This window comes from Tachyglossus aculeatus, chromosome 2 (genome assembly GCF_015852505.1).
Source record: "Tachyglossus aculeatus isolate mTacAcu1 chromosome 2, mTacAcu1.pri, whole genome shotgun sequence".
Classification (NCBI taxonomy): Eukaryota; Metazoa; Chordata; class Mammalia; order Monotremata; family Tachyglossidae; genus Tachyglossus; species Tachyglossus aculeatus.
The window spans coordinates 62304747-62331725 of record NC_052067.1 but is presented as its reverse complement, the minus strand read 5'-3'; the positions used below and the strand labels follow the sequence as shown (position 1 = coordinate 62331725).

The 26979-nt window shown below is 45.9% G+C and overlaps 1 protein-coding gene and 1 non-coding gene across 2 annotated transcripts in view; both read left to right on the top strand.

Annotated features, from left to right (window-relative positions):
- The first annotated feature begins 2057 nt into the window (after positions 1-2057).
- The window catches only part of SYNJ2 (synaptojanin 2), a 151818-nt gene continuing 126896 nt past the window's right edge, over positions 2058-26979 (top strand). The window contains 2 exon segments of the mRNA XM_038767874.1: positions 2058-2107; positions 2109-2182. Coding sequence (XP_038623802.1) covers positions 2058-2107; positions 2109-2182 — 124 coding nt within the window.
- Positions 21225-21360, top strand: LOC119924583. The gene has a single exon (XR_005449288.1). It is a non-coding gene; the product is annotated as a small nucleolar RNA SNORA7 (small nucleolar RNA).

Sequence of the window (26979 nt, the reverse complement as noted above, 5' to 3'; positions counted from 1 at the left end):
TTTGGATAATTGTAATTTTGAACATGTTTTAGTTGATTTTGACGTTCCTTTAAAGTCTCAATGGGTTTAAACATACACAACGATTGTTTATGAAAGCAGTGACTGCTCCTTAGAAAAGAGAGGACAGAGAGACTCACAGAATCTCTGATTTACAGGGCCTTTGGCCCCTCTAGTTGTTTAAGGCTACTTTGTGGAATACAGTATGCTGGATTTTGGCCTCCTCAGTCCAGGGGAATGTGTGGAATGTTCTTTCCTTATCTACCCCAAACAGGGGAGGCTTTCCCTTGGCTCTCCAGGAAGGGAGAATCCTTCATCCTGTGACAGGCCATGATTGGGTTGTGGGTGGCGAACCTTTGCTAAAGAGCAGATCCCAGCAGCCCAGGGAAGGGCACTTGGGTCTGGGTGGCATATGGCAGTGGGCAGGCAACCAATGGGTAAATGCTTTGACCAAACGTCGGTAGGATCCCTTGCTGATGCGTGTGGCCAGGCACACAGATGCACCATCCCCTCGTGAGTGTGTGGGTGTGTGTGTGCACGTGTATAACTAGGAGGGGAGAAGGCGGGGAGGTGGGGAAGGGGGGGAGGAGAAGGGGGGGGAGAAGGAGACAGGGAGGGAGGGGGAAGTGGGAGAAGGAGATGGGGGAGGAGGCGGGGGGGGGGAAGAGGAGGAGGAGAGAGGGAGGAAAGGGGAGCAAGAAGGGGGAAAGGGGAGAGGAGGAGATGGAGGAAGGAGGGAGAGGAGAAAACAAGCAGGGAGAAGAGGGGGAGAGAAAGGAAGAGGGGAAGAGGAGGAGGAGACAGTGAGGAAGGGGGAGCAGGAGGGGCGAAGAGGGAGGAGGAGACAGGGAGGGAGAAGAGGGAGAGGTATGAGAAGGGGGAAGGGGAGAAGAGGAGGAGGAGACAGGGAGGAAGGGGAGAAGAGGAGGAGGAGACGGAGGAAGGAGGGAGAGGAGAAAACAGGGATGCAGAAGGGGAGAGGAAGGGGGGGAAGAGGGGAGGAGGAGACGGGGGAAGGAGGAGCAGGAGCGGGGAAGGGAGAGGAGGAGACGCGGGGGGGAAGGGGAGGGAGGAGAAAACGGAGGGAGAGAAAAGAGGAGGAGGAAAAGGGGAAGGGGAAAGAGGAGGAGAAAATAGGAAGGGAGAAGTGGGGGAGGGGAAGAGGAGGAGGAGGAAGGGGGAAGAGGAGGAGGAAACAGGGAGGAAGGAGGGAGAGGAGAAAACGGATGGAGAAGCGAGGAAGGGGAAGGGGGGAATAAGAGGAGAAGACAGGGAGGAAGGGGAAGCAGGAGGGGGGAAAGGGGAGAGGAGGAGACAGGGAAGGAGGGAGAGGAGAAAACAGGGAGGGAGAAGAGGGGGAGAGGAAGGAGAAGGGGGAAGAGGAGGAGACAGGGAGGAAGGAGGGAGAGGAGAAAACAGGGAGGGAGAAGAGGGGGAGAGGAAGGGGAAGCAGGAGGGGGGAAAGGGGAGAGGAGGAGACAGGGAAGGAGGGAGAGGAGAAAACAGGGAGGGAGAAGAGGGGGAGAGGAAGGAGAAGGGGGAAGAGGAGGAGGAGACGGAGGAAGGAGGGAGAGGAGAAAACAGGGAGGGAGAAGAGGGGGAGAGGAAGGAGGGAAGAGGAGAGAGGAAGGGAGGGGGAGGGAAGAGAGGGGCGTAGGGATTGTCTCTGTTGCGGAGTTGTCCTTTTCAAGAACTTAGTACAGTGCTCTGCACACAGTAAGCGCTCAAAAAATACGATGGAATGAACGTACACACACACACACACACACACACACACACACGTCTGTCGAGGAGCAGTAGTTGCCTCGGCCTGTAGGTGGCGGTGGGTGGCTTTGCGGGCGGGGGCCGAACCCGCTCCCCCGGCCCCGGGACAGCACCGCCCCGCACCACCCCGCACCGCCCGTGGGGAGGAGGGGGAGAGGGTGGAGCCGGCCCGAGATTGTAACAAAGTGAAACTCCGCAAGTTTCCCCGGTCGTGGCCGGGCGGGAGCGCGTGTCCCCGCCCGCGGCGCGCACCCAGCCGGCCGGGCCTGTGCGGGGGCCGGGGGTCGGGACCCCCCATGGCTCTGAGCAAAGGGCTGCGGCTGCTGGTGCGGCCGGCCCCCCCCGGGCAGCAGCGTCCTGCTGGAGGCGCGCGGACGCCACGACTGTCTCCTCTTCGAGGCCGGCACCGTGGCCACGCTCAGTAAGTCCCCCCCCCCCCCCCCCCCCCCCCCCCCCCCCCGGACCCAGGTTCCCCGGATAGGGGCCATCCCTATATGTTGCCGACTTGTACTTCCCCAGCGCGCAGTACAGTGCTCTGCACACAGTCAGCGCTCAATAAATACGATTGAATGAATCCCCGACCCCCCAGGACCCCGGCTCCCCGGCCGCCCACCCCCTCCGGCTGCGGGAGGCCCGAGTGCCACGTCGCGGAGCCGGCACTCCCGCCCCCTCATTCATCACCGTAATTATTAGTATCATGGTGACCTTGGGCAAGTTATTTCACTTCTCTGGGCCTCAACTCCCTCATCTGAAAAATAGAGACCGTGAGCCCCACGTGGGGCAGTGACCGTGTTCCACCCGATTGGCTGGTACCCACCCCAGAACTTAGTACGGTGCCCGACACATAGTAAGGGCTTACCAAATACCGGCATCAGCATCATCATCATTATTATTAAGCGCTTACTATGTGCCAAGCACTGTTCTAGGCACTGGGATAGAAGGACACCAAACTAATCAGGTTGGACACAGTCCCTGTCCCACGTGAGGCTCACAGCCTTAATCCGCATTTTCCAGATGAGGGAATTTAGGCACAGAGAAATGACCAGCGTTTAGAACAGTGCTTGACACACAGTAAACGCTTAACAGATGCCGTTCATATTACTTGCCCGAGGTCACACAGCTGACAAGTGGCGGAGTAGGGATTAGAACCCACGCCCCCGACTCCCAAACTCGTGCTCTTGCCATTAGGCCATGCTGGTTCTGCATTTGTTTAAGCGCTCCCTGTGTGCAGAGCACTATGCTAAGCGTTCGAGCAGGGTGGTGGTGTTGGTTCGGGGAGCCGTCCCTCCCTGCTGGCATCTCGAGCATTGGACCGCGAGACTCCCCGGCGTGCTTGGTGGGATCGCATCCCCCAAGGGCCGCAGCTGCTGCAGCGCTTGCAGTTGTTGCAGCTCTTGTAGCCGTTGCAGTTCCTGCAGCGGTTGCAGCTCTGGCATCTGCGTGGCTTGGTGGAGAGTGCCTGGGCTCGGGAGTCAGAGGTCGTGGGTTCTAATCTCGCCCTACCACATAGGAGCTGTGTGACTTTGGCCAAGTCACTTCACTTCTCTGTGCTTCAGTTTGCCTCTCCAGTAAAATAGGAATTAAGACTGTGAACCCCACGTGGGACAACCTGATTACCTTGTACCCACCCCAGCGCTTAGAACAGTGCTTGGCACATAGTAAGAGCTTAAATGCCAATATTATTATTATTATTACTCTGCAGGTCACTCAGGCAGCTTCCATGAAGGGAGAGGGCCGATGTAATTCATTTCAGGGGACTCCCAAACTCCCTGATTGGCTTTGCTGGGGCATCAGGCCCAGGAGGAGTGAATTATTCAGTAGCCAACGACGCCAGAGCCACCTTAGCCCACCAAGTGGAGCAATGTTTCTGAGAAGTGAGTGGCAGCATGGCCTAATGGTTAGAGCATTAATAATAATAATGGCATTTATTAAGCCCTTACCATGTGCAAAGCACTGTTCTAAGCACTGGGGAGATTACAGGGTGATCAGGTCCCACAGGGAGCTCACAGTCTTAATCCCCATTTTACAGATAAGGTAACTGAGGCACAGAGAAGTTAAGTAAGTGACTTGCCCAGAGTCACACAGCTGACAATTGGCAGAGTCAGGATTTGAACCCATGACCTCCAACTCCAAAGCCAGTGCTCTTTCCAGTGAGCCACGCTACTTCTAGCCACGCTGCTTCTCCTAACCACGCAGCATTGGCCTGGGAGTCAGAAGACCCAGGGTTCTAATCCTGCCTCCCCCACTTGTCTGCTGCGTGGCCTTGGACAAGTCACTTCACATCTCTGAGCCTCGGTTACCCCTTCAGTAACATGGGGATTAAGACTGTGAGCCGCCTGTGGGACATGGACTTTATCCAATCCGGTTAGTCTGTATCCACCCCAGCGATTGTAGTAAACGCTTGACAAATGCCATAACAGAAATATCCATGCTTAACAAATGCCACAACAAAAACATCAATTAAGGGTTTTTTGTTGTTGTTGCTTGTCTAGCTATTTCTGGGCTAGTTTACTGAGCGATATTTCTCTGGGTCTCAGAAGGACTCCTAGAATCTGGGAAGGGCAGGGAGAACTGAGTGAAAGTAGGGCGTCTTCTGTACTCCCTATTGCATTTTGAAGCTAAATAGAGAGAAAAGTTGATTCCAGCCTTTCAGTGCCCTCTAATCGTGGTGCTACAATTGAAGCAGATCAAACCTATTTGAGTATTGGTGGCATTTTACACCATGAATCCAAATCAGTATTTTGGCCTCATATGTTTAGTAAACTTGCAAACCTAAGTCTTATGTGTCCCCCTTGCCTGATATTTCTATTGTATAGAAGCAAAGTTTAGTACTGTTTGGTACAATTGCTATTTCATATTTTCTCAATAGAAGCTAAAATTTGTCTCCAAGACAACCCAGAAAACTAATTCCAAATGTAACTTCTTTTTAAGGACACGTAACGCTAATGAAAATTGCTTTCCTTGTATTTGATTATACATTTAATGAACTATGGAGACTCAGCAGCCTTCCAGCAAAGTGCAAAAATTCATCTACATGACATTAAAAATTTATTATAACTGCTTTTCTTTTTGAGAGAGTCTTGCAGTGAGGTTGAATGACAGCATTAACGAGAAATTTCATACAAGGTGATCTGGTGAAATGCAGAGTGCATTCACTGGTTAAGATTTCTAGGTGATTAATAAGAGCTATGGAATAATGTTACTTTTGCCATTGGGAAATCAAATGTTTGATTATGCATAAATTGCATACGATGTGATGCATTTATTTTTCAATGATTACGATAAACTGGAATAGTACCTGTGATGAGACCAATGTCACATCAGTCTTTCTGCCTCATCATAGAGATTTCCATTTAAAGTGAAAATCAGGTTAACTTTTTCTTGAATCTTGGGTTGAGTACTTGTGACCTGTGTATCTTCCTAAATTGTCAGGTTTTTTTTTCATTTTCCTCCTCTCCTTCTTTAAAAGAATAGAAGAAGCACTGTCGTGCAATAATACCTTTACAAAAGTGATGCCTATCTGTTTTTGTGGGAATTTGCTAGAATACTGTTTATCGGGGGTTTACATTATTCATTGTTTACCGAACACTTGTTACCGTGACTGGTACATAGTAAGCACTTAACAAATACCATAAAAAGGGAGGGGATTGGGGTGAAAGGAGGAAGCCCAAGTGGGAGACTTCTGGTTGTGAGCTCCCTCTTCCTTCCCCACTCTGCCCAGTGTGGCCCAGTGGAAAGAGTACGGACCTGGGAGTCAGAGGGCCTGGTTTCTAATTCTGCCTCAGCCACTTACCTGCTGTGTGACCTTGGGTGAGTCACTTAACTTCTCTGTGCCTTTGTTCCCTTATCTGCAAAATGGAGATGTGATACTTGTTCTCCCTCCTTAGACTTGAGTGTAAGTCCCAGGTGGGACTTGATTGTATTTTAGAGAAGCAGTGTAGCTCAGTGGAAAGAGCATGGGCTTTGGAGTCAGAGTCATGGGTTCAAATTCTGACTCCACCAATTGTCAGCTGTGTGACTTTGGGCAAGTCACTTAACTTCTCTGTGCCTCAGTTACCTCATCTGTAAAATTAAGACTGTGATTAAGACTGTGAGGTCCCCGTGGGACAACCTGATCACCTGGTAGCCTCTGCAGCCCATAGAACAGTGCTTTGCAGATAGTAAGTGCTTAATAAATGCCATCATTATTATTATATCTACTCCAGTGCGTAGTATAATGCTGGGAACTGAGTAAGTACTTACTCAGCAAATACCACAGTTGTTATTTGTAAGGGATCCTTGACCTCCGCAGGGTTGGAAGTGGTCATGACAGACTTCTTTCTTCCCAAAGTTTCTACAGTACTGTTCCCAACCTCCTTCCCAGTCCTTGGAAGCCATCGGAAACTGGGAGCCCTACCTGAACTGCTCCTGCTTCTGTATCTGCTTAATTGCTGTGGTTCCTCTTGAATAGCCCTTCTAATGATTACTCTGGAAATATGTAATGTAATAATTATTGTTATCGTATTCTTCAAATGCTTTCTCTGGGTCAATTTTGATACCAAGAGCTGAAATAGGTACAAGAAAATCAGGTCCTCCATGAGGCTCACAGTCTAAAGAGGAGGGAGAACAGGTATTGAATTCACATTTTTGAAAAGATGAGGAAACTGAAACACAGAGAAGTTAAGTGACTTGTCCAAAGTCACAGAGCAAACAAATGGTGGAGCTGGTATGGAACTTCTATCCCTTGACGCCAGGCCTGTGCTATTTCCACTGGGCCAAACTGATCTAACTGGTTGACCTCACATAGTTCTGACCCTGACTTTATGCTGTCTGGTTCAACTGTTAACAAACTGCTAATGGGGATTGAGAAAGTTATCCATGCCATAAACTGTTTGGAAATTATTAGGATGGAAAAATCTTTTGGTTAACCAAACAAGGCAAGAATGCCAACATTTAGAAGAAGATCGTAATTATAACAATGTATAATAATAATGGTATTTGTTAAGCCCTTACTATGAGCTAAGCACTGTTTGAAGCACTGGGGTAGATACAAGTTCATTCATTTATTCATTCATCCAACCGTATTTATTGAACGCTTACTGTGTGCATAGCACTGTACTAAGCGCTTGGAAAGTACAATACAGCAATAAAGAGACAATCCTTGTCCATAATGGGCTTATAGTCTAAATTGAGGGGAGACAGACATCAAAATAAGTAAACAGGCATCAGTACAAATCAGTAGGATTATTGATATATACGTATATACATCAATCAATCAATCAGTCGTATTTATTGAGAGCTTACTGTGTGCAGAGCACTGTACTAAGCGCTTGGGAAGTACAAGTTGGCAACATATAGAGACAGTCCCTACCCAACAGTGGGCTCACAGTCTAGAAGAGGATGTGTTGTAAGCATTTAGTACAGTGCTCTGAACACAGTAAGCGCTCAATAAAAACGATTGAAATATGATTGAATGGTGGGGAGGGGGAAAGAGCAAAGGGACTAGTCGGGGTAACAAGTAAGGGAGTGGAGCTGAGGAAAAGGGGGCTTAGTCTGGGAAAGACTCTTGGAAGAGGTGCACCTTCAGTAGGGCTTTGAAGGGGGGAAGAGTGATTGGTGGATTTGAGGAGGGAGGGCGTTCCAGGCCAGAGGTAGGTTGTGGGCCATGGGTCGTCGGTGAGACAGGAAAGATTGAGGGACAGTGAGAAGGTTAGCTCTGGAGGAGTGGAGTGTGTGGGCTGGGATGTAGGAGAGAAGGAAGGTGAGGTAAGAAGGGTCAAGGTGTTGGAGAGCTTTAAAGCCAATAGTGAAGAGTTTTTGTTTGATACAGAGGTTGATAGGCAACCACTGGAGATTTTTGAGGAAGCGGGGTGACATGACCTGAACGTTTCTGTAGAAAGATAATCCAGGCAGCAGAGTGAAATATGGACTGAAGTGGAGAGAGGCAGGAGGATGGGAGGTCAGAAAGGATAGGGATAGGATGAGAGACTGACATGGTAGTGGTTTGGATGGAAAGGAAAGGGCAGATCATGATTGTGAAGATGAGACTGGCAGGGTTTGGTGACAAGTTGGATATGTAGATTGAATGAGAAAGCGGAGTCAAGGATGACACCAAGGTTATGGGTTTGTGAGACAGGAAGGATGGTTGCGCTGTCTACAGTGATGGGAAAGTTTGGGAGAGGATATGGTTTGGGAGGGAAGATAAGGAGCTCTGTCTTGGACATTTTGAGTTTGAGGTGGAGGGAGGACATCCAAGAAGAGATGGTCTGAAGGCAAGAGGAGCTGCGAGCCTGGAGGGAAGGAGAGAGAACAGAGAAGGAGATGTAGATTTGGGTATCATCTGCATAGAGATGATAGTTGAAGCTGTGGGAGCAAATGAGTTCTCCAAGGGAGTGAGTGTAGATGGTGAATAGAAGAGGACCAAGAACTGAACCTTGAGGGACCCCTACAGTTAGGTGATGGGAAGGGGAGGAGGACCCCGTGAAGGAGACTGAGAATGAACAGCCAGAGAGATGAGGAGAACCATGAGAGGACAGAGTCAGTAAGGCCAAGGTAGGATAATGTATTGAGGAGAAGGGGATGGTCCACAGTGACAAAGGCAGCTGAGAAGGGGAAGGGGAATAGGATGGAGTAGGAGCCTTTGGATTTGGCAAGAAGGAGGTCATTGGAGACCTTTGAGAGGGCAGTTTCAGTGGAGTGAAGGGGGCAGAAGTCAGATTGGAGGGGGTCCAGGAGAGAATTGACACAGTCTCTGTCCCATGTGGAGCGCACAGTCTCAATTCCCATTTTACAGGTGAGGTAAGTGAGGCCCAGAGAAGTGAAGTGAACAATAGTAATAATAAATTATGGAATTTAAGCATTTACTGTATGCCAGGCACTGTACTGAGTGCTGGGGTGGATACAAGCAAATCAGATTGTACACAGTCCCTGTCCCATGTGGGGCTCACAGTCTTCAGTCCCCATTTTACACATGAGTTAACTGAGGCCCAGAGAAGTGAAGTGACTTGCTCAAGATCACACAGCAGGAGTCCTAGGCCCATGCTTTATCCACTAAGGTACACTGCTTCTCCTGCCACCTATATTGAATCTACATCTTTGCCTGGCTTAGTTGACCTGGAGCAAGCACATACCGGTCATTGGCTAGTTTTAATGTCAGAGATTGGAAAGGAAAAGGGCCAGCCTGTTTTGCAAATTTAGTGTACAGTACCTTGTCTTAGTCTACAGGATTTTATCCCCCCCACTGCTAATTTTCTAAGACCTTCGTACTTGCCGAGTTTTTAATGATCTTTCAGTTTCTTGAGGTTTTCTTCAATGGCTCGCTCAGGCTTGTGATCTGGGGCTCGGAGTTGATTCATTCAGTTGCATTCAGTGAGCACTTAGTGTGCTGAGCAATGCACTAGGCACTTGGTCCTGTACTAAGTTGATCTGGGGTCCTAAGGAGAACGTATGTGTGAAAAGTTGATTTATGTTGAAGTCACCGGGGTTGTTGATCTGGGGATCCTTGATTGATACATGTTGCCAACTTGTATTTCCCAAGTGCTTAGTACAGTGCTCTGCACACAGTAAGTGCTCAATAAATACAATTGAATGAATGAATGAATGAAAGTTTGGGGAAGGCTGCTAAGTCATTAGATGGAGAAGAATCTTCTTGTAGGATATTTTATCTGCCAATGAAGGCAAACAGCATGACCTTGGGGATAGAACACAGACCTGGGTTCTAATCTCAGTTCCTCCACTTGCCTGCTGTGTGACCTTGGGCAAGTTGCTTAATTTCTCTATGCCCTGTTACCTCATGTGTACAGTGGAGACTAAGACTGTGAGCCTCATAAGGGACAGAGACTGTGTCCAGTCTGATTAGCTCATAACTACCCCTGCACTTAGTACGGTGCCTGGCACACAGTAAACACTGAACAAAAACCATATAAAAAATTGTGTGGTTAAAAACTTCCAGAAAGACTGCAAATTAGATCCTTTTGTGTGGTTAGGATCCTTAGTGGGAGTCAGTTTAAGATTGGTAAGATTTTATTTCCTTAATAACCTGACAGTTATTGTTTATCAGACAGCTGTTTAACTAGGTCAGAAGAAATCACATGTATAGGTTATAGAAAGAGCTGAACTTCCTCCTAATCTAGATATCCTATTTGGATTCTATTATTTGTCCTGGGGAAAAAAAGCAATTGTTTACCTTCCCACCCCCCCACCCCCCTCCCCACCCCCATCACTTGTATGGGCAGGAGGGAGGAGAAAGTTGTTTGCCAGCATTAGGGTTAAATTCCATTTCTTAGCAGCATATTTGACTTTCGGTTGATGTGTATTGCTAGACAGCAAAACTGTTCCACTGCAGGGGACAGACACTAGATATTGCTCTCTTGAGGAATGTCTCCCCCAGCAAAGCAACTTTACAGCTGCTCTGATCTCTGGTAACAAACAAAGATCCTGACACCCTTAGCTCTCCCCCTCAAGCCCAAATATATTTACAGTAGAAAAAATATTTTTCCACACTGTTGGATAAAATAACTCCACTCTCATTTCTGGAATTAGATTTGGAGGTAGTTCTGGAGATAGTTTATTATATTAATAAAAGGAGCCATCTCTGTCAACTGGGTGGCCCTTTTCCTTCACGTAGATTTTATGTGGAGTGAAATGTAATAGTAACATTTTGGGGGTGCCAGTTTCCTTGAATTTATGACTGGGTTACTCTGTCTTTGTTGTGAGGCTGACCTGATAATAATAATTGGGGTATTTTTAAAGTGCTTACTATGTGTTAAGCACTCTGCTAAATACTGGGGTAGATACAAGATAATCCTCATTCCACATGGGGCTCACAGCATAAGGGGTAGGTGAGAACAGGTATTGAATCTCCTTTCTGCAGATAATAATAATTGTGGTATTTATAAGTGCTTATTATGTGCCAGGCACTGTACTAAGCTAAAGGGTAGATACAAGATAATCAGGTTGGACACAATCCCTGTCCCACTTAGGGCTCACAGTCTTAATCCCCATTTTACAAATGAGGAAACTGAGGTCCAGAGAAGTGTAGTGACTTGCCCATGGTCACTCAGCAGACAGGTGGAGGAGCCGGAATTAGAACCCATATCCTTCTGACTCCCATGCCCATGCTCTGTGGAGGCCCAGAAAAATTGAGTAACTTGGCCAACGTCACACAGCAGGCAAGTACAGAAGACCTAAGACAGGAATGTGTCAGGCCAACAGTGCCTCCTCTAGCAAAGATTTAAAGGAGATTTAATCTTCCTGAGTGCAGAGTAAATCCACAGAGGTGTAGGTTCCTTAAAAAAAAAACAGACATTCTGGGACTGCAGCATTCTATCTTACTCTTATTCATTGTCCAGATACTAGTCCTATCATACTCTATGGTTTGTCAAGCGGTTTTCACTGATATTCTTATGTATATATAATTTAGGCTGGTTTAGTGAACATTTCTTCTTTGATGAATGTCACTCAGTTGCACGAGAGAATAGGCGCTTCAGTAACCTTCCACTTTGACTCAGTTTCATTCAGAAATAGTTTCAAGAGACCCTCCACTTGCTTAGTATGGGTGGCTTAGCCCAGGGATTTGAATTTTATTGGGGATTGGTTTCTGACTACTCTGCTCTTGTGTGAAAGTTCACAATTTACTTATCAAATTCAGATGAGACCAAAAAAGCAAGAAGAGTATTGTAAATTTGTGGTAAGATTCCAGCAACAGCATACTCTCGAAATCAAAACAAATACCTTAGGGTACATTACTTTAGAGGCATTTCTTGTAGGTGAAGTATAGTAGAACCCCAATAAAGTGATGCCCAAGAGGTTCTCCCCTGGATATTTCTTTTAGGGTCATAGGGAAGGGAAGGTTTGGGTTCAGTGAGGTAGAGAGAGGCTGTTGTTGTGACTGTGTGCACAACCGGGTGTGCTTATTCCAAGGATGGGGACATGTGCTTCTTGCAGAAGTCTTCTCAGAGCCCTGAACTCTCTGGCTGAGAATCTCCACATTGATTTTTTGTGCTGACTGCTTTGAAGCAGTGGTCATACTCTAGACTGTAGGCTTGTTGTGGGCAGGGAATGTGTCTGCCAACTCTGTTAGTAATCTCCCAAGTGCTTAGTTCAATGTTCTGCACCCAGTAAGTGCTCAGTAAATACCATTGATTGATATTTATCAAGCTCTTACTCTGTCTAGAACACTGTATTAAGCACTTGGAAGAGTATAATGCAATGGAGTTGGTAGACATCATCACTACCTGTGAATTTACAGTTTGTAGGAGGAGACATACATTAAAATCAAATAGGCTAGAGTATAAGAATGTGGATGTAAGGGCTGTGGGGCTGGGGTGAGATACAAGTTAATCAGGCTGGACACAGTCCCTGTCCCATATGGGGCTCACAGTCTTTGCACATAGTAAGCACTTAATAAATGCCATCATCATCATCATCTTAATACCCATTTTCCAGATGAGGGAACTGAGGCCCAGAGAAGGTGCAAAGTCACACAGCAGACAAGTGGCAGAGCCGGGATTAGAGCCCAGGTCTTTCTGACCCCCCAGCCCCATGCTCTATCCACTAAGCCACGCTGCTTCAATGGTGATCTTTTGGCTATGAAGGGGGAAGGAGTTTCAGGCAGATGGGCGGTTGTGAGAGTGATGGATAGGAAGTGGGTTACCCCCCTCCTGCAGCACCCATTTCCCTCCCAAAGTCCTGCCGATGCTTGGATTGATCCTGGTAATGAAACCTATGTCTTTGTGCCAGAGTCGTTTCAGACAGAGGCAGTTCCCTGTAGCCAGCTATTCCCCAAGAAGGCGAAGACAGGATCTTGTTTCCCCAGCTTCTCGTTTATGGCCCCAGGATCAAGAAATACACTCACCTACTCCTCTTCAGAAAAAAACAAGTTTGACCAGTAGTCTGCCCTCATAACCCTCCGAGCAAGTAGCAAACACGTGAAGGTTAGAGAGAGAGGGGATTTGAGGAGAGACTGCACCCCCCAAAAAAACCAAATAAACAGATGATAAAGTGGAAACTTGATGACAATGAACCAGTGTTTGCTGAGCTCAGACTATGCTGGGGTGAATGATTGCAGTTGAGGAAGGAAATGGAAATCCCTTCTATACCCTTATCGGCTGCTCTGTTCCAAGAGTAGGGAAACAGGAAGGAAGTCTGGGAAGCAGCAGCTCAGTGGGCAATAGGGTCAGCCAGCAGCTTTGCCTTCTCCCCACAAATAACCATGTTGGGTCTGCCATGTTGAGCGAAGAAGTGTCAGTCAATTGTATTTATTAAGCGCTTATTATGCACAGAGCACTGTACTAACCCCTTGGAAAAGTACAATATAACAATAATCCGGTACATTCCGTGCCCACAAGGAACTCACAGAGTAGCGAGAATGGAAGCTGAAGAGCCGGTTTGCTCTCATTATTGCGCGGATGTAAGAAAGGATAGAATCCAGAACATTATTTTTTCCGTATCTGCTTATTTTTACCCACTTTTCCTCGGTCTCTGCTTTTATTTTCATTTGAAAAATATATGATTGGGTCAAAGTCTACTTGTGGTACATATGTTGCCTGGGGGGGGGGTCCTAAAATACTATTCATTCATTCAGTCTTATTTATTGAGAGCTTACTGTGTGCAAACCACAGTGGCTTAGTGGAAAGAGCATGGGCTTAGGAGTCAGAGGTCATGGGTTCTAATCCCGGCTCCGCGACTTGTCTGCTCTGTGACCTTGAGCAAGCCACTTAACTTCTCTGTGCCTCAGTTACCTCATCTGTAAAATGGTGATTAAGACTGAACCCCACGTGGGACAACCTCATTACCTTGTATCTTCCCCAATGCTTAAAACAATGCTTGGCACATAGTAAACACTTAATAAACACCATAATAATAATTACTATTATTATTGTTACAGCATAATATTAAGCGGACACATTCATTCAGTGATCCAGTGGCAACTGGCATTGAGTTAGTTAAGTGGGTTACCTAAGCTATCAATCAATCAGTACTATTCATTGAACACTTACAACGTTTAGACTATTATACTAACTCCTTGGGAAAGTACAAAACCATAGTTAATAGACATGATTCCCCCCCCTCAAGGAGTTTACAGTCCGACCTAGTTAGCTTGTACCTTCCCCAGTGCCCAGAACCGTGTTTGACACATAGTAAGCACCAAAAGAAATACCACTGGGAAAACAAATTAGCAGGGGAGACAAATCTGAAATAAATTACAGGCAGAGGAAGCAACTGTGTGTAAGGATTTGTTTTGATTTGGGTGGGGGAATTATACTTTCATTATGTGACAAGTTATGATCCCACAATGGTTATATCCTAGAATTAACTCCAATTTGTTTAGGTGGTTACAGGTTTCACTACAACCAGATTCAGTGGATTAGAATAAATTGGACTCTGTGTGACCTGAATGTATAAACTGTGGCTCATACAAATCTTCCTTTGCTTTATGCCACTCCACTTATCTTTTCATTCAGAGAGTAGCTGCCACATAATAAAACTTCCTTTCATTTCTAAGACAGGTCAATTCAGTCCTCCTCAGAACCACCTCATACATTCAGTCCACCTCTGTCTTGCCAGTTCTTCCCCTGCAAAATTTCGTGTATCTGCCCCTTTGCCACTCTTGTTCCACCACTCAGTGCAAGGCCTCAACACCTCTTGTCTTCATCTTTTCTCTTCCCTTTTGTGTTTCTTATCTTACATTTCTGAGACATTGGTTGGAGCACATCACTTAGAGCACGTCATTTCAATTCTCCACAAATCTCAAATACACAATACTTCTCGGGCTCCTAAAGGGTAGGAATCATGTCTACTATGAACCAGTGTGGCTTAGTGGATAGACCATGGGCCTGGGAATCAGAAGGACCTGGGTTCTAATTCTGGTTCTGCCACATATCTGTTCTGTGACCTCGGGCAAATCACTTCACTGGGCCTCAGTTACCTTACCTCATCTTTAAAAATGGGGATTAGGAGTGTGAGCCCCATGTGGGAGAGGGACTGTTTCCAATCTGATCGACTTGTATCTTCCCCAGTACTTAGAACATTTCTTGGAACATAATAAGCTCTTAACAAGATTGATTATTATTATTATTATTATTATTATTATTATTACTAACTCTGTTGTGCCCTCCCAAGTTTTTAGTTCAGTGCTCTGCGGACAGTAGATGCTCAATAAACTCTATCACTTTATCGAAGTATCCAACCACTGGCTTTGGGACCCCACCAGCTTGCCCCCCCCACCCCCATTACCTGTCTGCTTTCTTCTGCCATGCTCCAGCCGTTGTCCTTCATCCCTTCCAAGCAAGCTTCCTCACTGCCTCCCACTTTCAACTCTCCCACCCGTTGCTCTTAGCATTTCCTCAGCCACATTGGTGCTCTGAATGTGCCCATCTATTTGGCTGTTATTGACCCACACCCAATTGTCCTGTAGTGCCAATGAGTGAGTTCTTGCAGAACCCAGCAGTTAGGATAACTTGCGATGAAGTATCCACCCCATGCCTGACACCATATGAATCAGCACAGTTGTCTCTACTGCCTCATACTGTATCCAGACAGAAGAGTATTGCTGGAAGTTCTGTAGTTCCACCATTGCATTTATCCAAAACACAGAGGTACAATGAGGACAGATCACAACTCTCCCCATCTTCAAAGCTCTTCTGAAATCATATCTCGTCCAGGAACTAGTTGTGGCCTAATGGATAAAGCACAGGTCTGGGATTCAGAAAGGCCTAGGTTCTAATCCCAGATCTGCCACTTTATTATGGTATTTGTTAAGCACTTACTATGTGCCAGGCACTGTTCTAAGCGCTGAGGTATGTACAAGGTAAGGTTGGATACAGACCCTGTCCCACATGGGCCTCATAGTCTTAATCCCCATTTCACAGTTGAGGGAATTGAGGCACGGAGAAGTTAAGTGACTTGCCCAAGGTCACACAGCAGGCAAGTGACAGAGCTGGGTCTAGAACCCAGGTCCTTCTGAGTCCCAGGCTCATGCTCTATCCACTATGCCTTGCTTCTTCTTAATGCTTGTCTACTGTGTCACCTTGGATAAGTCACTGAACTTCTCCGTGCCTCAATTCTCATCTGTAAAATGGGGATCAAGGCTGTGAGTGGCATTAAGGCTGTGAGTCCCATGTAGGACATGGACTGTGTCCAACCAGATTTAGTTTGTATCTGCCTCAGCGCTTAGTACAGTGCCTCCAGTGCTTAGTTAAGTGCCTAGCCCATAGTAAGTACTTAAAAAAACTATTAAAAATAGTAAAGACTTAACAAATATCATTAAAAAAGGAAGCCTTCCCCAATTAATTTCTAGCCTGCTCACCTCCTACATCAGCACCCTCAATCCTCCATAGTATTTACGTACATATGTACATTTTACGTACTCCATCCCTCCCTCATATCTGTAATTCCTTTGGTGTCTGTCTTCCCCCCTCCTCTAGATGCTGAAGTACTAATTCTGTTGTAATCCAAGCACTTATTATGGTATTCTGCCATTGTTCAATAAATATCTTTGAATGATTGAGGAGATTGCAAATATGTGTGCCATATGAGGCTTCAGATTCTGTTCTGTAAAGACTCTGTTTTGTTCACTGGTAGAACAGAATTGCAACTTATTGTAAGTCAAATATAGAACCAAATAAGTTGCAAAACAAATAACTCCACATGTAGGGGTAAATCTTGTAGCAATTAAGGGAAGCTTGAAAACAAATATGCGACCAAGAGGCCTTGGCGTTTAGGACTCTGCCTATCTGTGACTCATTGAAAGATTTTTAGACAAATCCTACCCAATAATTTTGCATCTGTGACTGCAGACTCTCTCAAGCTCTCTTTGGCAACTGCTTCCTGGTTATAATGATTTCGGTGAATCAGCCGCACCCTTGCTGGTGGGGAAGTCTAGGTTTTCCTTTTGGGCTGTTTCTGCCTAGACTTTATAACCAAATTTTCCCCCACATATCTTATAGAGAAATAATGTTTGCTGCATCCTCAAGCAGTTTTGACCTTATTGATTTGAGAGGCAGTGGTCCAGCAGGGCTTGTTAGCTAGGGTTGGGATATTTTCCCCACTCTTGCCTCTGGTTTTTCACCTACTGCTTGCTTCTTCCTTGTTCCGCTCCTCTTTAATATCCATGGCACACCTCATCCCTGGTCCTCTGGGGCCTCTGTGCACTGTATTCTTCCCATACTTAGTACAGTGCGTTACAGTGCTACTGCATTACAGTGCTGCTGATCAGCCACGCTGGCAGGAGGGAAGGAAGCAGGGCACATGATCAGTCTCCAGGACAGTGCAATCCAGTTTTTCCTGTCAGTCGATTAGTGCTTTGAGGAAATAAAAGCTTTGGGCCGCTTGGAATTAGCTGCTCTGCTTTTTCCTGCCGCGACCAAGAAGGTTGGGCAGGAGAGGAATGTGGGGAGGAAACCCTAAGATGCCTGAAAGTTTGGAGGAGGGAAATGTGGCCACTCCTTACTTATATCAATTATATTCTTGAAAAATATGACTAGGTGAATGTAATTTCCCTTTAAGAATAAATGGAAATATCTTTGCTAGGCAAAAGACATTCCCTGAATTAATTGGTGGTATTTATTTAGCATTTTACTTTGTGCAGAGGACTGTACTAAGCACTTGGGAGAGTACACACAGTTGGTAGACATGACCCTTGCCCTCAGGGAGCTTATAAGTCCAATGGAGGAAACAGTTAAAGTATACTACACTTAGGGAAGCAAGAATATGTACATAAGTACTGTGGGAGTGTGATGGATATCAAAAGTGCTTGTGAGTGGGGTAAATATCAAAATTTCTTAGGGTTGGGAGTAACTGTATGGGTGAAGCCCTAGGAGGAAAAACAAGCTGGGAGAAGAGAGCTTAGTCAGAGAAGGCTTCCTGGAGGAGATCCGATTTCAGCTGGGGAGAGTGATGGTCTGTCAAATGAATGGGCAAAGGGAGTTCTAGGTCAGAGAGTGGGCGGGTATGAACAAGGGGGTTGAAGGCTGGTGAGGTTGGGGGGCACTGTACACATGTATACATGCTGAGTTATAATAATAATAATATGGTATTTGTTAAGCGCTTATGGTGCCAAGCATTGTTCTAAGCACTGGTGTAGATACAAAGTAATCAGGTTGGACACAGTCCCTGTCCCACGTGGAGCTCACAGTTTAAAACCCTATCTTAAAGTTGAGGTGACTGAGGCATGGATAAGTGAAGTGACTTTCCCACGGCCACAAAGCTTTTAAATAACCTCAATAAATCAAGTACACATTTTAATTAGTTTTAAACCACATAGCACCCAGGAATTATTGTGAAGTATCATTGGGGTGGTGTAGGTAGAAAGGATGGGAAGGACCTAATTGAGTTCCCAAACTAATGGCTTTCCTGGTTTTCTTCCTGTGAGGGCTAAACTCTATTCTACAGTAAGTGGGCCTTTTTGGCTAATGGTATTGAGCGATACAATCTCAGTGTATCCTGATAGAAATGTTCAGGGGCTGTTGGCACTGCATGGATACAGTGTTGAAAATAACGACTGCCCCACCCAATGAGAATGTTGCTTACCTTCAACTGAGGCAGTGATCGAACCATTTTCTGCTTTGACTTTCAGTGCTTATTACAGTACTAGCGCTCAGTATAGTGCTCTGCACACAGTAAAAACTTAATCAAATACTGTTACTACTTTATGACTGAAAGCCACATGACTTTAAATCAACAATTCCTTTTTTACGATATTTGTTAAGTGCTTATTGGGTGCCTGGCACTGTACTAAGTGCTGGGGTAGAATCAGGCTAATCAGATTGGATACAGTCCAGGTCCTACATGGGGCACACAGTCTTAATTCCCATTTTACAGATGAGGGAACTGAGGCCCAGAGAAGTGAAGTGACTTGCCCAAGGTCACACAGCAGACAAGTGGGGCAGCCAGGATTAGAACCCAGATCCTTCTGACTTCCAGGCCCATGATTTATCCACTAGACCACACTGCCTATAGCAAATGGAATGGGGTGTCCCGAGCCAACTTTGAATGCAGTCTACCTAGCTGCATTGTTTCTGATCATGGTATTACGCTTGTACTAGATGCTGAGCACACTATACTGAGTGCTAGGGAGAATATACATAAATCAATAGTATTTATTGAGAGCATATTCTATGGAGAGCACTGTTATGAAACTCTTGGGAGAGTGCAGTAGTTAGGCACAATCCCTGCCCTCAAGAAGCTTACATTCTAGCTGGGGATACCAACATTAAAATAAATTACAGGAAGATGTGGTCTTTGTCCTGAACAGGGTCAGTATTGGCGGGGCTAGGATCTGCCAGGCAGGACAATCTTGGTGGAGTCTCTGCTTTTTCATCAGTCTAGAGCTGTGGGCTTTTTTGCAGGGATGGTTCAAGGTGGGACCCCCAGAGAAGGCCAAGCCTGTGCACATATTTATACTAACGTTTATCTCTCCCACTAGACTAAGCTTATTGTGGACAGGGAACAGTTTTACCAACTCTGTTGTATTGTACTCTCCCAAGCGCTTAGTGGAAAGAGCATGGGCCTGTAAGTCAGAGGACTTTGGTTCTTATCCTGACTCTGTCAATTACTTGCTTTGTGACCTTGGGCAAGTCACTTCACTTTTCTGGGTCTCAGTACCCTCATGTGGAAAATGGGGATTCAATACCTGTGCCCCCTCCAACTTATTCATTCATTCATTCATTCAATTCATTCAATCATATTTATTGAGCACTTACTGTGTGCATAGCACTGTACTAAGCACTTGGGAAGTACTAGTTGGCAACATATAGAGACGGTCCCTACCCAACAGCGGGCTCACAGTCTAGAAGGGGGAGACAGACCACAAAACAAAACATATTAACAAAATACAATAAATAGAATAGCAAATATGTACAAGTAAAATAGAGTAATAAATCTGTACAAACATATATACAAGTGCTGTGGGGAGGGGAAGGAGGTAGGGCGGGGGTGATGGGGAGGGGGAGAGGAAGGAGGGGGCTCAGTCTGGGAAGGCCTCATGGAGGAGGTGAGCTCTCAGTAGGGCTTTGAAGGGAGGAAGAGAGCTAACTTGGCAGATGTGCGGAGGGAGGGCATTCCGGGCCAGGGGGAGGACGTGGGCCGGGGGTCGATGGTGAGTCCCATGAGGGACAGGGACTGTGTCAACCCTGATAAATTTGTATTTACCCCAGTACTTAGACCAGTGCTTGATGCATAGTGAGCACTTAACAAATACCATTAAAAAGTTCCCTGATTCCCAAGGCAATCAGTTGTATTTTTTGAGTGGTTACTATGTGCAGAGCTCTGTACTAAGCACTTGGGAGAGTACAACAGAATTTGCAAAATTCTGGCCTAAAACAAGCTTAACAGCACTGTAGCCAAAAGGAGGAGTGAAAACAAGAGATCTGGGTGAATTTTTTTTTTAGGAGTGGAGCAGACGTTCAGTAGACCTGAGGGAAAAGTGTCCTGAAACATTCTGGTTTTCCTGAATGCAAAGCAGGAAATGTGTCTTCACCCCATCTGGGCCTTGTGGTGGGGAAGGTTGCTGAATCAGGCTTTTCCCATTCACATTTCAGCTGGATAAACATCTGTTTTTGCTCATCCAGGTGACCTAATTGCCTTAACATTCCGTCAGTTACGTACCCTGTTGTGGATTAAGAAAAATGAATTTTGGCCATTTTCCGCAGTGAACTTCTGGCTGTTTCACCTTGTTACAATGTAACCTGGGAATGGCCAGTAGTCATGGAAGGAGATGAATTCAGATTTATTCTTCTGATTTACCTGGAATAGTTCCTGGGGTAGGAAGCGTGTCCCCTTCCTTGCATAATAATCACTGTGGTATTTTTAAAGCACTTACTATGTGCCAAGCACTGTACTAAACACCAAGGTAGACCCAATATAATCAGATCAGACCTAGCCCCTGTCCCACATGGGGCTCGTGGTCTACTCAATTAATCATATTTGTTGAGCACTTACTGTTTGCTATACTAAGTACTTGAGTGAGTAAACTACAACAGAGGTGGTAGACATTCCCTGCCCACTAGAAGCTGATAGTCTAGAGCAGGAGGCAGACATTAAAATAAATTATGGATATTTCGTAACGGCTGAGGGGGGGATGACTATCAAGTGTTTAAGGGGTATAGATCCAAATGCTTAGATGACACAGAAAGGAGAAGGAGTAGGGGAAAAGAGGGTTTAAACAAGGAAGGCTTCTTGGAGGAGGTGGCATTTTAATAAGGCTTTGAAGGTGGATGGGCAACCACTGAGGAGTGGGGAAACATGGGCCAAAGTTTTTTTTTAGAAAAATGATCTGGGAAGCAGAGTGAAATCTGGATTGGAGTGGGGAGAGAAAAGCAGGGAGGTCAGCAAGGAAGCTAATGTAGTTGTCAGTGGATTAGGATAAGTGCTTGCATCAGCTTGATAGCCACTTGGATGTAGAGGAAAGGTGGATTTTGGTGATGTGAAGGTTGAACTGACAGGATTTGGTGATAGATTGAATATTTGAGAGGTGAGTTGAGGATACCCTCTCAGGATAGCACCTGGAGAGTTTCCAATACTCTACTGTCTTGGCTGTGGGAGGGAGAGTCAAGCAGAGGCCTACCCATTCCATTCCTAGCTGGGCAGTGGCTAGTGAGTGGAAGGCAATCTGCTACAAGTCAAAACTCACCCATGCTGGGCAGCAGCACATGAGAGAGAGTTGAGGGCGGAGACTAGAGTTTACTGCACTGAAAGCGGCAATGGTAAACCACTTCCATATTTTTACCAAGAAAACACTATGGATATACTACCAGAACGAACGCAGATGGAGAGTGGGGCTTTCTGGGAGAGATATGTCTGTAGTGTCCCTATGGGTTGGAAACGACTCGACATCCTAAGACAAGAAAAGAGTTGAGAATAAGACCAAGGCTAGGGTCTTGTGAGACAGGGAGGATGATGTTACTGTCTATAGTGATGGGGAAGGACAGGCTTTGGGTGGGACTATGAGGAGTTCTGTTTTGGACATACTAAGATTGAGGGGTTGGCAGGACATCCAAGTAGAAATGTCCTTAAGGCAGGAGGAAATATGAGACAGCAGAGGAGGAGAAAGATCAGGGCTAGAATGCTGGATTTGGAAATCACCCGCATAGAGAAGGTAGTTGAAGCTGTGGGACAAATAAGTTCTCCAAGGAAATGGAGGTATATGGCAAATAGAAGGGGACCCAGAACTAACCTTTGAGAGGTTCCCATAGGAGGGGGAAGGCAGAGGAGGAATCTGCAAAAGAGACTGGATTGAGCAGCTAGAGAGGTAGGAGGAGAACCAGGAAAGGATAGTGTCAGTGAAGCCAAGGTTTATTTGTTTTGTTTTGGTCCTTCAGTGGTATTAGTTAAGCACTTATTATGAGAACTGGGATAGATACAAATTATGGTACTTGTTAAGTGCTATGTGCCAAGCACTGTTTTAAACATTGGGGTAGATACAAGTGGATCAGGTTGAACATAGTTCCTGTCCCACATGGGGCTCACAGTCTAAGTAGGAGGGAGAATAGGTATTGAATCCCCATTTTGAGGAAACTGAGGGACAGAGAAGTTAAGTGACTTGCTCAAGGTCTCACAGCAGGCAAGTTTTGGAGCTTATGGAGCCAGGATTAGAACCCAAGTCTAATGTTCCAGGACTCCCAGGTCCATGTTCCACTGCTCCATGTTCCAGTGGTCCGGGTCCACTGGGCCACATTGCTTCCCAGGTTCAGTAATGTTTCCAGGAGAAGGGAGTCATCAGTGTCGAAGAGGATTAGAATGGAGTAGAGGTTGGTAGATTCGCAAAAAGGAGATCAATTAGTGTCCTTTGAGAGTGTGGTTTCTGTGGAGTGAAGGGGATGGAAGCCCTTCTGTGCCATCTGATCCATGTGGTATTTATTGAGCACTTAGGCTTTGCAGAACCCTCAGGTGCTTGGGAGAGTACATTAGAGTTAAGCAGGTTTCTGTGGAGTGAAGGGGATGGAAGCCAGATTGGAGGGGGTCAAGGAGAGAATTGGAGGAGAGGAATTTGAGGCAGCGGGTATAGACACCTCACCCAAGGAGTTGGAGAAGAATGGTAGGAAGGAGCTGGAGTAATTAACTGGAGGAAGCCAAGAGGTCAGGGGAGGGTTTAATAAGGTTAGGGATTCCATGAGCGTGTTTTAAAGCAGTGGGAAAACAGATATTGGAGAGTCATCAATTGAAGATGGCAGTTGGGGAAGGAGGTAGGGAAGGGGAAAGTGTTTTGATAAGGTCCCAAGGGAAGGGGTTGGTGGTGAAGGTGGAGGGGATAGATTTTGAGAGGAGGCGAGACATCTCAAGATACTGCTGGGAAAGATGGGATAGTTTAAGAAGGAGGAGCAGGGGATATTTTAGTGTGGTCTAAGACGGAGGGAGAAAAAGTATTTAATCCCGTTTTACAGATGAGGAAACAGGTACAGAGAAGTTAAGTGCCTTGTCCAATGTCCCTTCAGCAGGCAAGTGGATTAAAACCCAGTTCACAGGACTCCCAGGCCAGTGCCCTTTCCTCTGGGCCTTGCTGCTTCTCTGCTTGAGCTGAGTCTGTAGGAGCAATGCCTTCAGGGCAGGGCTGTCCATTTCAGGAGCTGGAAAAATTGTGGTTTGTATAAAGCTGGCTGGGGAGGAGGAAAATCAGCCTCAGTAGAGAACGCTGCCGGACTTGGAAGTAGTGAACAGGTTTTCCCAAGGCACTCTGCTGCCTGGAACTCTTTCTTCTTTCAAATCCAGCTCTCCCCATCCTCGAAGCCTTTCTGAGACTCCATTTCCTCTTGGAGGCCTTCTCTAAGCAATCTCTAGTTTTCCCACCTCTTTCATTCATTCATTCAATTGTATTGAGCACTTACTGTGTGCGGAGCACTGTACTTAGACGGTCCCTACTCAATAACGGGCTCACAGGCTAGAGGGGGGAGACAGACAGCAAAACAAAACATGTGGACAGGTGTCAAGTCATCAGAATAAATAGAAGGAAAGCTAGATGTACATCATTAACAAAATAAATAGAATAGTAAATATGTACAAGTAAAAGAAATAGAGTAATAAATCTGTACAAATGCATATACAGGTGCTGTGGGGAGGGCAAGGAGGTAGGTTGGGGAGGATGGGGAGGGGGAGAGGAAAGAGGGGGCTCAGACTGGGAAGGCCTCATATCACCCAACTGCTACTTCAGCCCTTCTGTGCCATCTGATCCATGTGGTATTTATTGAGTACTTAGGCTTTGCAGAATACTCTATTAGGTGCTTGGGAGAGTACAGTAGAGTTAAGCAGATCTGATATTTGCCCTCAAGAATGTTACAGTCTAGCCCCACAGCCCCTGTAGCACTTTGTTCATATTTTATATACTCTATTATTCCCCTATCTGTGTTTAAAGCTCCTCCACTATAATATGGGTTCTTTGAGGGTAGGGATCGTGTAACTTCTAACTTTTGTATTCTCCCAAACTCCTAGTGTAGTGTTCTGCACTTAGTGGGCCTCCAATATGTACTATTGATAATGAAGGACCACCTATCAACTGTATTTATTGAATGCTAACTGGGCACAGATCACTGTACTGAGTGCTTGGGAGACTATAATACAGCAGAGTTGGTAGACCCATTCCCTGCTCACATCGAGCTTACAGTCTAGAGGAAAAGACAGACATTAATATAAATAAATAAATTATGAATCAATCAATCGTATTTATTGAGCGCTTACTGTGTGCAGAGCACTGTACTAAGCGCTTGGGAAGTACAAGTTGGCAACATATACAGTCCCTACCCAACAGTGGGCTCACAGTCTAAAAGGGGAAGACAGAGAACAAAACCAAACATACTAACAAAATAAAATAATGGATATGTATATTAGTGCTGTGGGGCAGAGAGAGTGGGAGAAGAGGAAATGAGGGCTTAGTCAGGGAAGGTTTCTTGGCGGAGATATGCTTTTAATAAGGTTTTGAAGGCGGGGAGAGTGATCGTCAGTCAGATATGAAAAGGGAGAGCATTCCAGGCCAGAGGCAAGACGTGGGCAAGAGGTTGGTGGTGAGATGGACAAGATTGAGGTACAGTGTGTAGGTTGGCATAAGAGGAGCAAAAGTGTGCAGGCAGGTTGTAGTAGGAAATCAGGGAGGTAAGGTAGGAGGGGGAGAGGTGACTGAGTAAATGTCATCATAAGATGTCCTTGCCATCTTTACCTAGTAAACATTTCTCTCCCTAGTCTTGATGTTGCTCAAGATAAGCAGCGCAGCCTAATGACTAAATCATGGGCCTGGGAATCAGGAGGACCTGGGTTCTAATCCTGGCTCTACCACTTGTCTGATCTCTGACTTGGGCAAGTCACTCAACTTCTCTGGACCTCAGGTCTCTCATCTGTAAAATGGGGATTAAGGCTGAGCCCCATGTGGGACAGGGACTGTCCAACCAGATTGCCTTGTAACTATCCCAGAGCACATAATAAGCGCTTAACAAATACCATCATCATCATCATCAATCGTATTTATTGAGCGCTTACTGTGTGCAGAGCACTGTACTAAGCGCTTGGGAAGTACAAGTTGGCAACATATAGACCTTGTCTATATCTCATCCATCTCTCCTTTTTTGCAGTGCTTAGTACAGTGCTTTGCATATAGGCACTTAATACTATTACTCTGACTTTGGTTCAGTGGAATCACTTTGGAGGCCTGAGTTGCCTTTCCATGACTCCTTCACGCCCTGCTTCTCAAGTCCTCCTCTGGAAGGCGATAGCCCAGGACAGCATAGGAGCAGGCACTGCAGGTTGCCCAAGGAACTGACTTCAGTCATTGGCCTGCCCTGCCCTTGGGAGGAGGGCAGGATAAACGTTTAATGGCACAGTGAAGCCAAGTCCCAAACAGGGTGAAATAGCAGTAGACTGTTGGGACGCTATTGTGGCCATGAAGAGAAAATGCTGTTGTCCTTGAGCAAAGGTTTCGTAAAGATCCGATTGTCAAGAGGCAGGCTGGAAAACAGGCAGGCCCCGGAGGAGACAAATGCATTAGCAGAGCAAGGAGGTGTCCTGAAGTGCAATCAAGGCAGCAGAATGTATTGGTTACACATTGGTCTTTTCAGCCACTCTTGCACACGTAGGGAGGATTTTACCATCATTTTAGAAGATGAAGATTGTGTGTGTGTGTGTGTGTGTGTGTGTGTGTGTGTTTACACATACATGTGTGTATGTACATCTGCTGTGTGACCTTGGGCGAGTCACTTAACTTCTCTGTGCCTCAATTCCCTCAACTGGAAAATGGGGATTAAGACCGTGAGCCCCACGTGGGACAACCTGATCTTCCCCAGCACTTAGAACAGTGCTTGGCACATAGTAAGTGCTTAATAAATACCATCATCATCATCATCATCATCACACGCCTGGATATGTTCATATCTGATTTCCCTCAGGGAGTTTACCTCATGCCTCAACCTACTTTCCCTGACCTCCCGCCCCTCTCTACCCCCTTTATCCCTCCCCGCGACCCTCCTGCCCCACGACATCAGGACAACATTGCTGACCACTGACTTACCATTAACCTTGTACTTTTAAAATTCATTCAGTGGTCTCAGTGAGTTTTTTTTGCCTCAACTTGTTGCTGCAGTAGTTTGGAGCTCTTGATTGGTGGCTGGATCCATAAGATTTGGTCCATTTTAAGGCTTCAGGAGAGGCACATTTTTTTTATGTGTTTATAGTATTTTTTTAAGCACCAGACACTGTACTAAGCATTGGGATAGATACAAGCTAATCACTTGGGAGACAGTCCATGTCCCACATGGAGCTCACAGTTTTAATCCCTATTTTACAGATGAGCTAACTGAGGCACAGAGAAATTAAGTGGCTTGCCTAAGACTTCCTTAGTACAGTGTTAAGTGCTTAGTTCAGTGCTCTGCACACAGTAAGCGCTCAATAAATACGATTGAATGAATGAATAAGATCACACAACAGACAAGTGGCGGAGCCAGCATTAGAACCCAGGTCCCTCTGATTCCCAGGCCCATCTCCGTCCACTAGGCCATGCTGTTTCTCACATTGTAAGTGCTTAACAAATACCATTAAAAAAAAAAAAGGTGAGAGCCTCACCTGCTATTGTTCAGTTTCCCATAATTTGGTTCTTGGATCTAGACTTGTTTGCTGTTTAATGTGCTTCTTATAACCTGTGAGCCTGTTGTTGGGTAGGGACTGTCTCTATATGTTGCCAACTTGTACTTCCCAAGCGCTTAGTACAGTGCTCTGCACACAGTAAGCACTCAATAAATACGACTGAATGAATGGATGAATGGAACT